Here is a 15,755-nt window from a genome sequence, read left to right as displayed (position 1 = left end):
TTCCCTACCCAATCACTCCTTCATCATTACTGTACAGTCATGCTGGCTTTCCCTCAGATCCTGGAATAGGCTAAACTCAAGGACTTTGGTCCAGTGGCTCCTTTTCTCAGAGGTATTTCCCCCATTGTTTGCTAAACTGGCTCCCTTTAACCCTTTGGCCACATGCCACTTCCTCCAAGAAGCCCTTCTTGATCACCCTATTCAAAACAGCCTCCTTCTTGATTCTCTAACACAAATCCTTGCTTATATCCTTCATGGAAATGTTTGCATTTGTTATTATCATCACACATAAATCGTCACAATCTGCAATTATTTAGTTTGTGTAGTTGTTTCTTTCTTTTTGAGACAGGGTTTCACTGTGTCGCCCAGGCTAGAATGCAGTGGCGCAATCTTGGCTTACTGCAGCCTCCGCCTCCCGGGTTCAAGTGATTCTCCTGCTTCAGCCTCTGAGTCGCTGGGATTACAGGCGCCTGCCACCACCAGCTAATTTTTGTATTTTTGGTAGAGACGGGGTTTCACCATGTTGGCCAGGCCGGTCTTGAACTCCTGACCTCAAGTGATCCGCCTGCCTCAGCTTCCCAAAGTGCTGGGATTACAGGTGTGAGCCTCCGTGCCTGGCCTTAGTTGTTTATTTTCTACAAATTCTCAGAGAACAGTTTATTTCCACTTGAGTGTCTAATAAACAGTTCAAGACAAAATGTCCTAATCTCTGCCCTAAAACATGTTCCTCTCAGTTTGTTACATTTTTGTAAATGAAAGCTCGATCCTTCCTGTTGCTCAGGCCAAATCTCTGGAGTCATCTTTGACTTCTCTTTTTCTCACACTTCCCCATCTGATGTCGGCAGATATGGTCCAACAGTCCCATCAAACAGATCCAGAATCTGATCTCTCGCCTTCTCTAAGGCCATCACCTTGGTCCAGGAACCATCACCTTTTGCCTGGGCTGATGTAGTCCCTTTCTCTCTGGCCTCCCTGAGTCTGTTCCCCATGGAGGAGCCAGAGGAATCCTGTGCACATTCAAATCAAATAAAGTGCCTCCTCTGCTCAGAGCCCTCTCATACCTCCTGGCTCCCTCAGAGGAAAACAAAGTCTTCCTTGTGCCCCACAGGACCCAATGCAGTCTGCTCCGTTCATTCTCTGCCCTCACCTCCCACCCTCTCCTCCTTGCTCACTCAGCTCCAGCCACACCAACCTCTTCACTGATCTTCAGACACACCAAACAGGCTCCTGCCTCAGGGCCTTTGCACAGCTGTATCCCCTGCTGCAGCGGCTGCTCCTCAGATATGTGCTTTGCTTCTTCCCTTCTTCCTTTCGGTCTTTCTTTAAATGTTACCATCTCAGTTAGGTCCTCTTCCCCGGCCATGCTGTTTAAATTGTAATGCCATCCCTTCCACATATACAACCCTACATTCCCAGTTCTTAATCCTTTCTTCTTCTCCTCTTCTTGTTCTTCTTGTTCTTGTTCTTCTTGTTCTTGTTCTTCTTCTTCTTCTTCTTCTTCTTCTTCTTCTTCTTCTTCTTCTTCTTCTTCTTCTTCTTCTTCTTCCTCTTCCTCCTCTTCCTCTTCCTCCTCCTCCTCTTCTTCTTCTTCCTCCTCTTCCTCTTCCTCTTCCTGTTTCTCTCCTTCTCCTTCTTCTTGACAGGGTCTTGCTCTGTCATCCAGGCTTGAGTGTAGTGGCACAATCACAGCTCACTGCAACCTCAAACTCCTGGGCTCATACAATCCTCCTGCCTCAGCCTTCTGAATAGCTGGGACTACAGACTCGTGCCACCATGTCCAGCTAATTTTTTAAACTTTCTTGTAGAGATGGGATCTTGCTATGTTGTACAGGCTGGTCTTGAACTCCTGGTGTCAAGCGATCCTCCCACCTTGGCCTCCCAGTGTTGGCATTACAGGCATGAGCCACCACACATGGCCCTTGTTTCATTTCTTGCCATGGCTTGTGGCACCACCTGACAGCCTATTTCTTGATTCATTTTTGTTATGGAGACTTCCTGAAAAGAATGTAAGTTCTACAAGGGCAGAAATTTTTATCTGTTTGACTCATTGGTTATCACTTGTGTCTGCAACAGTGCCTGGCTCATGATAGGTACAAATGTTTGTTGAATAAATAAACCATATTTACCAACACCCAGGAGAATGCTTGCACATAGTCAACACTGAATAAATGTCTCCTGAGGAAAATAAATGAGTGCAACACCTTTTTTGGACATTTTGCAAATTCAAAGGGCTGTTATTAACATTCTAAGGTAATATTTTATGGGAATCATGCAAATAATAATAATGATAAATGCTTGACATTTATCCTTGTAATAATGCTACAATTACCAAAAATCATGAACCCATTTTATAGATGAGAAAGCACAGAGACTGTGAGTTTTATAACTTGTCCAAAGCAAGGATTTGCACTACATTTTAGGGTCATGGACAAAGATGTAACAGCAAGGGACACTGAACAAGGATGTTCATGGCGGGGATACAGGACAGAATATTTGGTAGACAATATAGCTCAGGCAAGGAGACCCTTTGGCATATTGAACCCCATAACTCTAGAGACTTAGGGTGCCATTGATTCAGAGAGAGGGAATGTTGGCAGAGGTGGAGTATTGGAAGAATGTGGGATGTAGGTTGGGTTGGGACATCTGAGACAACCATAACAGTGTGAGAATGAACCATTCTGAGGATCCAATGTTAGCTGTGGTGAGTCACAGAGGTACATAGAATGTTGTCAGGGCAGAAGATTGTGGGCATAAGATAATATTTTCAGGATGAACTATCATGGGAGTCTAGAGCCTTCTTGAGTGCAAAAAATAGAAGGTCTAGGATACTGGCATTGAATAAATACTTGAAGAGTTAGAGGATGTTGTCAAGGATGGTCCATTTATAGGACATATATTGTTGAGATGGGCTCACAGAAATATTTAAGAATGTGCCACAGACAGAACATTCAGGTGGTGATGTGGGCTCATAGAAGCCATGCTGATGCAGTTGAGAGACCTGGGCCATTGTCTGGGTTGGGACATTCAGGTTGTTGAGTTGTTTCTGGGATGCAACATCTGGGAGACTGCAAGCCTGGCAGTGCCTGAATGCTTCTGAAACATGGAATGTCAACTGGGATTGAACATTTTTCAGGACATGGATCACTGGTTCAAATGAACACTGGGAATAAGGAGCAGAGAAGGGCTAAGCAGACAATATGAGGAATTCATGGTGAAAGGATGGAAGCCAGTATATTTCACAACTTTTATTGTGGGCCCTTCAACCATTTTTGCTGCTGGGTTTCATATTTTCGGATTGTTTCACGGATCCACAGGACGTATCTTGAGACACGGGTGTAGACACCAGGCCGGTCAGGCTGCCCACATGGGAAGTCTCCCCAGGAGATGATGCCATACAGTGTTCTGTTACAGACCAGGGGGCCCCCAGAGTCACCCTGAGTTGGGGAAAGAAAGAGAGAGAGAGAGAGGTGGGTCCTTGCTGGGGCTAAACAAGGCAGAGACAGGGAGATGTGGGGAGAGGGTGAAAGATGGAGAGACACACACACAGAGAAGGAGACTCAGAGAGGCAGAGTCAGACACACACAGTGTGAGAGAAAGCAATGAAGACAGAAACAGACAAGAAGAGAAACACAGAGGGACAGACAGCAAGAGACAGAGATAGGGACAGAAAGACAGAGATAGGCCCAGAGAAAGAGAGACACAGAGAAATTTCTTTGTCTTTCTCTGTTCCAGTTTCATTAAAATGGTAACAACTTACTTCATACCCATTTTTGTTTCCCTGGTACTAAATCCCACCTTGCACCCCCTGCCCCACACCAGCTGACCCTGCTCCTACTTTAAGACCCCTTTGTGCCTCTCACTATTGAGTGAACCCATCTACATCTGGGCAGGGTATGCAATACACATGTACATCTATTTCTCTTCCTGAGCCCAAGGCAGACATCACTAACTGATCAAGGCACATATCATTAATATAGTATCATACTCTTTCTCACTGAATCAAATCTCAACCTCTTTATTGGATGCAGGTGTTTTTTTTGGTTTTTGTTTTTGTTTTTTTTTGCTCATGTAGTATCCATTTCCTCTTATTTAAAAAAAATTAAACATTCATTTTTAACTTTTTATTTATTTATTTATTAGAGACAGTGTCTTGCTCTATTTATTTCTTTTTGTTTTTGAGACAGGGGCTTGCTTGATCACCTAGGCTGGAGTGCAGTGGCATGATCTTACCTCACTGCAGCCTCGAGCTCCTGGGTTCAAGTAGTCCTTCTGCCTCAGCCTCCCAAGTAGCTAGGACTACAGGTGTATACCACTACACCTGGCTAATTAAAAAAATTTTTTTTCTTTTTTGTAGAGACAGAGTCTCACTATGTTGCCCAGGCTGGTCTCAAACTCCTGGGCTCAAGTAATCCTCCCACCTCAGCCTCCCAAAGTGCTGGGATCACAGGCATGAACTACTGTACTTGGCCATTTCCCCTTATTTTGGTAACAGCCACTCCTGATTTTTTCATTTGGGGAACTGCCCTTCTCCACTCCCAGTCCATGCCGTTTGTCCCTGCCCCTCTCCAGCACCCACAGTTAACTATGTGACTCAGGCTTGGCCCATCAGAGAATCCCACAGCTCTGATGGACTTATGGCTCAGGACACATGACTTAGGTCAGCCTAGTGAGAATCATGCTCAAAACTTTTATGTGAACTATTGGAAAAGAGAGATTCTCTTTCTAATAGGGTTGCCTAGGGGGTAGGATGTAAGCTCAAAGCTGCTGGGGCCGTCTTGTCATGGGAAGAATCTAACTGAGAATGAAGCCAAAAGAGAAAAAAGAAGAGCTGAGAGTTAAAAGAAAGACAGAATTCCAAACACACAATTTGCATACCTGGATCCATCTGTGCCTAAAGTCAGACACCCTGGATTTTCAGTTACAAAAGCCAGCATTTTGTTTAAGCCAGTTTGACTTGGTTGTCTGTCACTCACAATGGAAAGAATACCAACTTTTATGCATCTCAACACAGGGATCTGGGTAGCCACTCAGTCAAAGCTGGGGCTTATGATGAATTATTCCTGCCACCCCTGGGTGCCTGTTTTTGTCTTGATCTCCTATGTGAGGGAGCATTGTACCTTATAAAGATTGATTCCCCTAATGCTGGAAACAAAGCTTTTCCCCCAGCATCTGTCACTTCCATTCTGGCTTTCTATCCTGTCCTAGGCACCCACCAGCCTCCTGGCCTCACCTCACAGGAGTCTTTGCCACCCTCTTTGGTGCCGGCACACAACATGTTGTCAGTGATCTTTCCTGGGTAGACTTGGCGACACTCCTCATCTGAGCGAAGTTGGATGTTGGCACATTGTAGAGTTTTGGGGTAATTCACTGGGGAGAAGAAAGAGAAGGTCTAAGGTATCCGACCTGGATAGGATGTGGGATGAAGGTTAAATATGCGAGTTGAATGGGTAAAGAGTAGGTAGAAAATTGAGATGGGAAGAGAAAGATGGGAGAAGAGATGAGCACCTATCTGGGTAAAGCAATGGAAGTGACAGAAATATGGAGGGACATGGCAGAGAGGCAAAGGGAGAGATGAGGAGAAAAGTGGAAGGAAGGACAGGGAGAGAAAGGACAAGAGAATGAGAGGTTGATAAGGAGAGTGGTGGAGCCAGTGGTGGGGACAGAAAGTTAGAGAGAGGGAGTTGGAATAGGGAGATGGTCAGAAATAGAGAACTAAAGATGGGAAAGGCAGGAACAGGGATGGGAAGAGTTATGGAAGAGTTGGATAGAATGGTAGGAAGAGAGACGAGTCATGTTGAGGAGAAAGATACAAACATGAGTCTGGGAGAGAGTCAGGGATTGCTAAGGAGATGCAAAGGGCTCTTGTTGGTATATACATCAACTTTATATTCACATATACAATGTACTATACTTAATAAGTAATGATATATAATTATTAAATTGAATTATTAGAAATTTAATAAGCATATTTAACATATTAAACATTTTATAAATTATAGAAATATAAAAAATTTATATTTATATATTTATATTTAAATTTATACATTTATAATATATAAATGTATGATTTATATATTATAAATGATAAAATTAATCTACAGTATATAAATATATAAAATACATTTTTAGATATACAAAATTTATAAAATACATTTATAATATATAATTTAAATATAGATGATATAGTTATAATATATACACTATGGAGAAATACATATTTAAAATACATAATTGACAAATTTTATAATTTATAAAATACATTTAATTTGTATAATTTTTGTATAATATATAAATATATTGCTATATAATACATAATATACATCATATAATATATTCATATCTATTAGATCTATTTATATTTTTATATATTCATGAATTTATATACATTTATATAAAGGATACAGCTAACTGTATATAATTATAACTGTATATAAATTATTATATAAATAGTAAATATGTTTATTTACTAATTTATATTTTTATATATAAAAGAATCTACCTCAGACCTTCCCTCCCATCTCGCCCCTGTTTCCCCAGCCACTCCTGTGGGGCCTCAGGCCACCTGTGTGGGTGCATACCCTGGGGGCTGGTGGTGGTGCCCCAGCCAGACACCCGACAGGTGGTGCCAGGGGTTAGGCGGTTGTTGTGGGAAAGGGACAGGGTTTGGATGTAGCCTGTGAGCTGGACCGGGGACTGCAGCTCCAGAAGCATGATGTCATGGTCGTGGTTCAGGTGGGTGGGGCTTCTCCGGTATTCAGGGTGGGGGATAGAGTAGACAACTTCCCTCACCTGCTCACCAGCTTCCACACGCCCTAGGGCATGCTTGCCTAGGTAAACTTTGAGCCCCCTGTGGGTGCAGGAAGAGGGTGGTTAGAAAAGAAGAGGAGCTCATTTCCATCCCCATCCCAGCCCCAACCTCTTCCCATCCCCAACCTAACCTCTTTTCCATCCTACCTTCTTCATCTCCAAACATATCTCCCCCATCCTCAACTTCAATCCCATCCAAATCCTCTACTTTGATTCTATTCCCATACCCAATCCCCATATCTCAACCCCAAACCTCATTCTCACCCCCAAATCCATCCCCAACCCTAACTCCAACTCCATCCTTAAATCCAACTCCATCCCATCCATAATCCCAGTCCCATTCTCATCCCTACCCCATGGTCCCCTGGCCCCTACATACTCCTTCAGACAGTGTGCGGCAGTGAGGACCCATTTGGGGTGGACCAGGACTCCCCCACAGAGTAGCCGCCCTCGCACTAGTAGGGCTGCCTGCCAGGGCTGAGAGTGGGGAAAGCAGGTGTAGCCACCTGGGAGAAACCCACTGGTCCCATTGGTGTTGAGAACCTTGGAAGACTCCTGGGAGATACCTGGTAAAGAAGAGAGACTGTTTGAAAACTGGGATCCAGGGTGCAGAGGAGCCCTGGAGTTGTGGTTCCTGGGCTTAGGGAAAGGGTCAGACTATTGCCCTGGGTAACCAGGAACTGAAGACGAATTTGCCGACCTCTGGCAGTTGTTATTCTTGACCAAGTGGAGATGAGTTAGGGCAAGGAGGTGACATTCTTTTCCAAATAAGTACCAAATCTGTTAACCCCACTGGGGGTTAACAGAAGAGTTCACAAAATGAGGATGTTACTGATAGGTAAGCAGGAGATTGACTTTCTCTCCACATGCATTTTTTATATCATTCTACCAGAGGATGGATTTCAGGAGGTAGAAGTGAGACTGACTTACACATCCACCTAGGCAATATCCATCCATCAAGCTATCCAATCATCCGTCCCCAATTCATCCTATTGATTTGTCCATCCATCTACTCATCCATCTATCCATTCATCCATTTAGGTAGTCATCTAACCATCCATCCATCCATCCATCCATCCATCCATCCATCCATCCACTCATTCATTTATCCACCAATTCATCCATCCATCCATCCATCCATCCATCCACTCATCCATCCATCCACTCATCCATTTATCCATTCATCCATCCATGCATCCATCTACCCACTCATCCATTTATCCATCCATCAACTCATCTGTCCCTCCATCCACTGGTCCATTTATTCATCCATCTGTCCATCCATCTGTCCATCCATCCATCCATCCATCCATCCATCCATCCATCCATCCATCCAATCCAACCATCCATCCATCCATCCATCCATATATCCATCCATGCATCCATCCAACCATCTTTCCACCTACCTCTCTATGCTTTCACTGCATATATACTGGTTGCCTCCATGGCTTTAAATACCAGATACAGGCTAACCATCTCCAGCCCTGAACTCTTCTTTAAGCTCAAATCTCAAACACTGTTGATTTGAATGCTTTACAGGCATCTTAAGCTTTGTATTCCCAGTTTGATCCTTCTCAATCAAAACTGTTCCCTCCAGTATTTCCCACCTCAGTGCTCAGCTCCAAAACTGGGAGTCATCTTTGCTTCTCCTCTTTCCTTCATCACTCACAGCCAATTCCTATTGGTTTTATCTCCCAAATATCCAGTTATCTCCACACTTCTGCCACCATCTTGGTCCATGCCCCATCTTCTCTAGCCCAAATGACTACATCAACCTAAATCCTTCCACTTTTACATCCCTCCAATCCAGTCTTCTCAAAGCAGGCTGAGGACTCTTCAAACAAAGAAAGTCAGATGTTGTTCCCAGGCTTGACTTCCTTTAAAATAAATCCAAAAAGCCTTCCCAAGGTGTGCAGGACTCTTTGCTGTCTGGCCCTTGCCAGCATCTTTGACCCCATCTCCAACCTCTTTCTCCTGACTTCCTCTGGTCCAGCCTCATGGACCAGTTCTTCAAACACACCAGGCATTTAAAGAAAAAAAGAATTTAAATCATCTTGGATGCCCCCATACTAGACATTTTTTTTTTTTTTTTTTTTTTTTTTTTTTTTTTTGAGACGGAGTCTTGCTCTGTCGCCCAGGCTGGAGTGCAGTGGCCGGATCTCAGCTCACTGCAAGCTCCGCCTCCCGGGTTTACGCCATTCTCCTGCCTCAGCCTCCCGAGTAGCTGGGACTACAGGCGCCCGCCATCTCACCCGGCTAGTTTTTTTTTTGTATTTTTTAGTAGAGACGGGGTTTCACCGTGTTAGCCAGGATGGTCTCGATCTCCTGACCTCGTGATCCGCCCGTCTCGGCCTCCCAAAGTGCTGGGATTACAGGCTTGAGCCACCGCGCCTGGCCGGTGACATTTTATACTTACTATTTCCTCTCTCTGGACAGTCCTTTCTCCAGACCTGTGTTGTTTCATATGGTAGCCACTAGCTACATGTGGCTATTTAAATTTAAACTAATTAAAATGAAGTAAAAGTAAATTAAAAATTCAGTTCTTGAGTCACACCAGCCATATCTCAAACATTCAATAGCCTAAAGTGGCTAGTGGATAATTGGACAGCACAGATATAGGATATTTCATATATATGGAATATTCTACTGGATGACCCTCAGAATCTAGAGGTTGTATGTTTGGGTCCTTCTTAATTCTGAGAGGTCAGGTAAATGTCTTCTTTTCAGAGAGGCCTTCCCTGACCACCTGGTCTAATGTTGACTCTCCTGGTCCCCACTCATCCTCCATTACATTCTTCTGGTTGGTTTTCATCAGAACAATGATTGCTATTCATTTCTCTTCACATTTGTATACATTCGTTTTTAAAAATCTCTCCACATGGACTGTAAGCTCCATTGACAACAGGCACCTTAACTGCTTTATTCACTACCATATTCCCAGGACCTAACACAGTGCCTGGCACACAGTGGGGGCTCAACGAAAAATGCTGTGTGTGCCAGGCACTGTGTCTGGTATTGGAAGCACAGCAGGGGTCCATGGGACAGGGAGAATCCAATTCTGAACATGCATGCCATTTTGTGACTCTGTGACATTGTGCAAATTACCCGCCTCAGTTTCCCCAGCTGTCAAGTAGAAAAAGTAACAGTTCATCTCTCATTGCACAGTTGAAGAATTCAAGATGATCCTGCATTTCAAACTATACAGCACAGCAGGTAGCACAGAGAACGCTCAGTCAGTGGGCAATGTTATTATTAATTATTGGCTACAGCAGGAGGTCCCTCCGCCTCCCTATCTAGCTTCCCCAACTACAGGGCAAGCAGTGGGATTAGCCCAGTGGTTTTCAGTTAGGGACAGAAGTTATTGGTGAGCACGGAATCATTTTAGGTGGTAGAGAGATGAGATATAAGTAACATTAAATCGCACACTCAGACGCTGAGTCAGCATCCAGTTCTCTTTTAATCCCGATTTTGTCAAGGATAAAGTCTCAGGTGGTGCTAATACAGTTTTAACACCTTCCTAATCCTCACTGAGCTCACTTTTTAAAGCCAAGAGGACACAGAAGCCTCATCAGGCCACCTAACATTTATCATGTTGAAACATCTGCAAAAGCTGTTTTAGGAAGATCAAAAATGGTCAAGTATCAGCAATTTCAGGTGGTCCAACCCAATAAACATATTATTTTCTTTTCATTGTGCAGGATTTATTTCCTTCCTCACCTTTTATTTATGACAAAGAATTCTGTTCTCTCTTCAGGACAGTAATATAAACTTGAACACACTTTTGTTTGAGTAAAAAAAAAAAAAAAAAAAAAAAGCTAACTTTAAGCAAATGATTAGGTCAAAAGTTATACAAATGGTTTTCAGAGCCTCAAGTCCAGGATATGGAGGACAGGGCGGACAACCTGGATTAGGATTCTGACTCAGGCATTGCTGGTGTCATTGGAGCAGGAGCCTTCTGTCTTCAGTCCTAGGTTTCACTGCCGTGAAATTGGAGTAATTACAGTGCACCTACCTCACCAGGTTGTTGAGGACTCCACAAGGCATAGCATGTGGATCTCCTAGCCTAGGGTGTGGCACTCAGGAGAGGCACGGGCATGAATCCAGGGAGTGTCGCCAGAGGAGAGAAGCCACCCCACCTTCAGGCCAAAGATGGTGCCAGGTGCCAGGCACCCACAGACCCCTCCTTTTTCAGGTCTTGGCTCAAGGGTCAAGCCCTTTGGGAAGGCCTCTGGTCGGGGAGCCGCCATTACATCTCTAGGCCCCTGGCTTGGCTCCTTGAAGTCTTCACCTCATGTCAAGATAATTATTAACTAATTATTTGGATAATTGTTTGAATAACATCTGCGTCTGTCCCCGCTAGACTCCAGGTGCTGAGAGCAGGGACTGTGTCTCTGCTTGTACAGCACCCAGCACAGTGGCCGGTGTTTAATAGCTGTTTGTTGAATGACTAAATTATGCATGAATGGGGTTTCCAGAGAAACTGCTTACAATGGCAGGGAAAGATGGGAAAGATCCATAGGGATCTTAAGGACTACCAATTTGCGGCAAACTCACATAGGTTTGGGGTCAACCCAAGGATGAAAAGAAGAACAATCTGGAAGGTTCTGGAAGGGACTGAGTATGAAGACAGAATACTAGAGGCCGGGCTCGGTGGCACATGCCTGTAATCCCAGCACTTTGGGAGGCTGAGGCAGGCCACTTGAGGTCAGAAGTTCAAGACCAGCCTAACCAACAGGGAGAAACCCCGTCTCGGCTGAAAATGCAAAAATTAGTTGGGCATGGTGGCGGGCGCCTGTAATCCAGCTACTCGGGAAGCTGAGGCAGGAGAATCGCTTCAACCCGGGAGGTGGAGGTTTCAGTAAGCCGAGATCGTGCTACTGCATTCCAGCCTGGGCGATAGAGCAACGTTCTGTCTCAAAAAAAAAAAAAAAAAAAGAAAAAGAAAAAGAAAAAGAAAAAAGAAAAGAAAAGAAAAAAGACTACTACTAATAAAGTAATAACGGCTAAGTGACTAACTTTCAAGTCCCTTCTATCTGCGACATATTGTATATTCGACGCATTACCTCGTTTCAATATTCACAGTGACCTTCTGCGGTAAGCACTTATAGATTGAGCCCATTTTCCAGATGAAGACAATTTAGGCACAAAGCAGCTGCTAGGCTACTGGTTCAAAGCGGCAGCGTCAGGACACGAACCCGTGTCCTTCAGCTTTCCAGAGAGTACAGGAAGCCTTGAACGGGGGAAGAGGCTGCTGAGAGGGTATTTTGGGAGGTGAGGGGTCTGGGGTCAGAGGGCCGACCTCAGCCGGGAAACCAGGTCACCCAGGGACAGGCAGGAAGAGCTCTGGGCTGTCCCCACGGGACCCGAGTCCGAGTGGGTGGGGGGCGGAGCTTGCGGCTTCCACGCCCCCTCCCCCTTCGGCCTGACCCCTCCTACCATTGTCCCGAGTGGCCGCCGCGCCTCCACCCCCGCGCATTCTTACCTCCTGACAAAGCCACGGTCAGGGAGGCGATCACTAGGGCCAGGGGCCACATGGCTCTGGGATCGGGAGGGCAGGGTGGGCGGGGCCTGAGGAGAAGGTGAAGGGGGTGTCGAGGGCGTGCCTGGAACCTCCGCGTCTGAAACCGCTCGGCTCCTAAATCTCTCCTCCCCTCATTCACTCTTGACAACTCTGACCCTGGAATCTGCCCCCCACCCCCAATTCCATCCTTGGAAGGGGTGCAGTAGCGAGGTGGGAGGAGCAGTGTGCAACCCCCTGGGGCTCCGGCGTGCAGCCCCTCACCCCGGGAAGCCGTCCCTTCCCCCCTGCCCTCTGGCGAGCTGGGTAGTCCGTGCACTCTCGCCCTTTTCCCCCAGAGTCATCCTTCCATTCTACCCCTCTGGGTCTGTCCCCACGCTTGGTATTAGCCCAAGTTCTTATCTCTCCGCTCCCTTCGCCTCTCTCCGTCTCTGCAGGTTTCTCTCTAGATCTGAGACTCTAGCTTCACTCTCCCTCTCCCTGACTCAGCTGCCCTTCTGCTTTCCCCATCCCTTCTATCCCCTCCTCTCTCCCCTTCCTGCCCTCCTCCGCTCCCCGCCCCCGCCCCAGGCAGACCCTACCTGAGTGAGGGGCCCGCCAGGAGTGTCAGCCGCCAGCTGCCTAGAACTTCAGCCCCGACCCATGGCTTTTAACCCCTGAACTCCCTCCCCCAGCTCACTCAGCATTTCCTGGTCTCTGGCTCCCCCTCTCCACCCCCAGTGGCTCAGCGGGCTGTCTCCAGGCACCCCCCAGCCTGGGCTTGGCCCTCTGCTTGGGGCGGAGCTTCCAGGACGTGCTGGGACCTAGATCTGACCCCGCCCAAGCCGGAGTTGAACCCACTGTGAACTTTCAGGCATCAGGACCCAACAAGGGTAAGGGGAAATCCCATTTCCTTCCCCCTGCCCCACCGAGTTCCATGCCTATCCCTAACTTCAACCCATTCTGCACCCAGTTTTCTAACCTCTTCTCCAACCCCATTCATAATTCCTAATATGCAGTCAGCCCCCAGATGGCCATGTTCTACCGGATTCCCACTTCCCTATCCATCCCTAACCATACCCAGTACTCCAGCCTGTTCCTCAACCCCAGTCCCATCCTCATCTCAGGTTTAGCTCTCAACACATCTAGGTTCCAATTCCCAGTTTCATCTCAACCCTTTTTCTTTTGAAAGACACAAGGACACCCACAGTTATCCCATCATCCTGCCTCCCTGCTCCCGCCAACCATCGGACACAAGAAGAAAATCATCAGCTGGGTGGATAGAAAGTCAACTGCCCTTGGATTTGGATGGGGGCAGAGATAGGACCTGAGAAAGCAACATTTTCCAGAAATGGCCTTTTAGGAGTAGGGCTGGAGGGGGTTAGGGAGTCATGGGACGTAGGTGGAGAGGAAAAAGCAGGAGTCTGAAAACTCTGAAGATGTAGATTGGGGGTGGGGGAGAGGAAGGAGGAAGGGGTGGTGTTTTGGGAATGAGTAGGTGTCTCCAGGAACTATGACTGGGTGGAGCCCTGAGTTAATCCTAGGGGGTGGAGGGCACAGGATTAGGGATTAAGAAGGACTGAGGTGGGGTCAGAGTTTGGAAGAAAGCCAGGGATGTGGACCAGATGAAGTCTGCAAAGAGTGAGAGAGTGGAGTTGTCACAATGAGGATAAGGAATAGAGATGGCTGGGGCAAGGGCTCACATGGAAACTCATACAGTCCTTATTGATGGAGTTCAGGTTTGGATGTGGAGATCAAATCTAGTGTCAAAGGGTAACTTTTAAAACATGGTCTTACCATGACTCTCTGACATATATGAAATGAACGTATGTCAGAGATTGTATCTTGACTCATTAATAAATGGCAGAGCCAGTAAGAGAGCCATATGCACACAGACAACAAGGAATGCTGAAATGCATTTACAAATAGATGCAAAACTGGCTATTCCACCCTGGGAGGAGGAGGGAAATCCATTGTACTTCCACCTGGCAAAATTCATTTAAACAGTTATGGACAAGAATTATTTGCACTGATCTCAGATATCTACAATTTAGAGCCATAAAGTAGTTCAAAGACAGTAAAGGGTACAGAGACCTCATAAAATCAGATAACCCATTTAACTTTGCACTGGGGACATCTCAATGTCCAATGTTGGGTCCATTTCAAAGTCTTTTGCTGAGAAGAAAAATATGGCTTAATATAGGAAATGAGTAGAGTTTGTGGTTAGGTTAAGGATGGGCCTGATGACAGCATTGGGAATGCCATGAGTTTGGGGAGGTGAATGAAAATTGGATGAGGATGGGTATAGAGTTGGATGTGGTAGTTGTGTTGGTTTTGGGATAGGATTAGATTGTAAGATGGGAGGTATCTAGGGATAATTTGGTGATGGGGTACTGTTGGGTTGGGGCTGAAGATGGAACCAAGATTGAGGTTTTGGATGGGGAAATGTTGCGTGTGGCTGAGCTGGGGTTGTGGGTTGACATTGGTGATGAGGACTAGCCATGAGGTTGAGTGTCAATGATGCAGTAGGTTTTGGGGGGTGAGCTGAGTCATACCCCACCTCTCAAGGTGGAAGAAAAGTCATCGTCTTTCTCCACCCTGGACTTCTCCCACCTCACAGGGTAGAGTCTGAGTTCACTTTTTGAGTGGAGTTGTGTTCAGGTGGTGTGGCTGGAGGGAGGATGCCAGGTTAAATGAGGCAACCAGCTTGTGTGGGAAATCGGGGTATCTGTGCCCTCTTGTGACCTGGGTCCATGCTTCCAGGGAAGCCTTTCTCACCTGAGAAGGGCTGGAGCCTGGAGTGAGGGTGGTTGGCCTTGTCATTTGCTGAGGGGTGAGTGCCAGGTCAAATTGATGTTAGGGGTTGTGATTGGCCGAACATGGGATGGGTAGCTCTGGTTGAAGTGAGGTCATGGGCCCACCAAGGGCTGGGCACCTTCCACCCCCTCACTTGATGAACAAACCCACGGCTGAAAGTCACACACAAACTGGACTGAATCCAAGTGCACTTCACAGGTGCAGGTCTTTCCTCCACCACAAAGAGTTGGGCTGGAGAAAGAAGAAAGGATCTGAAAAAGATATGGTGTTCCTAGTGGTTCTGACCTCAGACTCTGGAGCTAGGCTTCCTGAGTTCAGGTGATGTGACCGCTCTGTGCCTCAGCATCCCCATTTGTAAAATGGCACAATCAATAGCACCTGCCTTATGGAGAAGGGGGTTAAATGGATTAATACATGAAAATGCTTCGAAGAGAGTGTGGCTTGGACCAAGGGCCACAATGCTCTTGTTAAATAAGTAAAGCTTAAGATGGAGGCATCCGACGGTTCCGGGAGGCCCCTCCCTAACTTGGCTTCAAAATGGGATTCTTTGTCAAGCAGGAACTGGAACTTCTGGTTAGAAGTGCTAGCTGGGATGAGAAAGTAGGCCCCACACCCAGGCCCAGAGGAGGGGCCC

At 46.2% G+C, this 15,755-nt stretch overlaps 1 protein-coding gene across 1 annotated transcript; it reads right to left on the bottom strand.

The window, feature by feature from the left end:
• Positions 1-2,282: 2,282 nt before the first annotated feature.
• On the bottom strand, positions 2,283-12,341 carry KLK13 (kallikrein related peptidase 13). Its single transcript, XM_037991496.2, has 5 exons — positions 12,290-12,341; positions 7,187-7,373; positions 6,579-6,847; positions 5,231-5,367; positions 2,283-3,434 (listed from the first exon to the last, which is right to left on the bottom strand). The coding sequence occupies exons 1-5, from the start codon at positions 12,339-12,341 to the stop codon at positions 3,246-3,248; spliced, it is 834 nt and encodes a 277-aa protein (XP_037847424.1). The 3' UTR covers positions 2,283-3,245.
• Between the last annotated feature and the right edge of the window lie 3,414 nt (positions 12,342-15,755).

Source organism: Chlorocebus sabaeus, chromosome 6 (genome assembly GCF_047675955.1).
Source record: "Chlorocebus sabaeus isolate Y175 chromosome 6, mChlSab1.0.hap1, whole genome shotgun sequence".
In the NCBI taxonomy this organism is placed as follows: domain Eukaryota; kingdom Metazoa; phylum Chordata; class Mammalia; order Primates; family Cercopithecidae; genus Chlorocebus; species Chlorocebus sabaeus.
The sequence above is the reverse complement of the archived record's forward strand: the minus strand, read 5'-3'. Positions and strand labels throughout refer to the sequence as shown.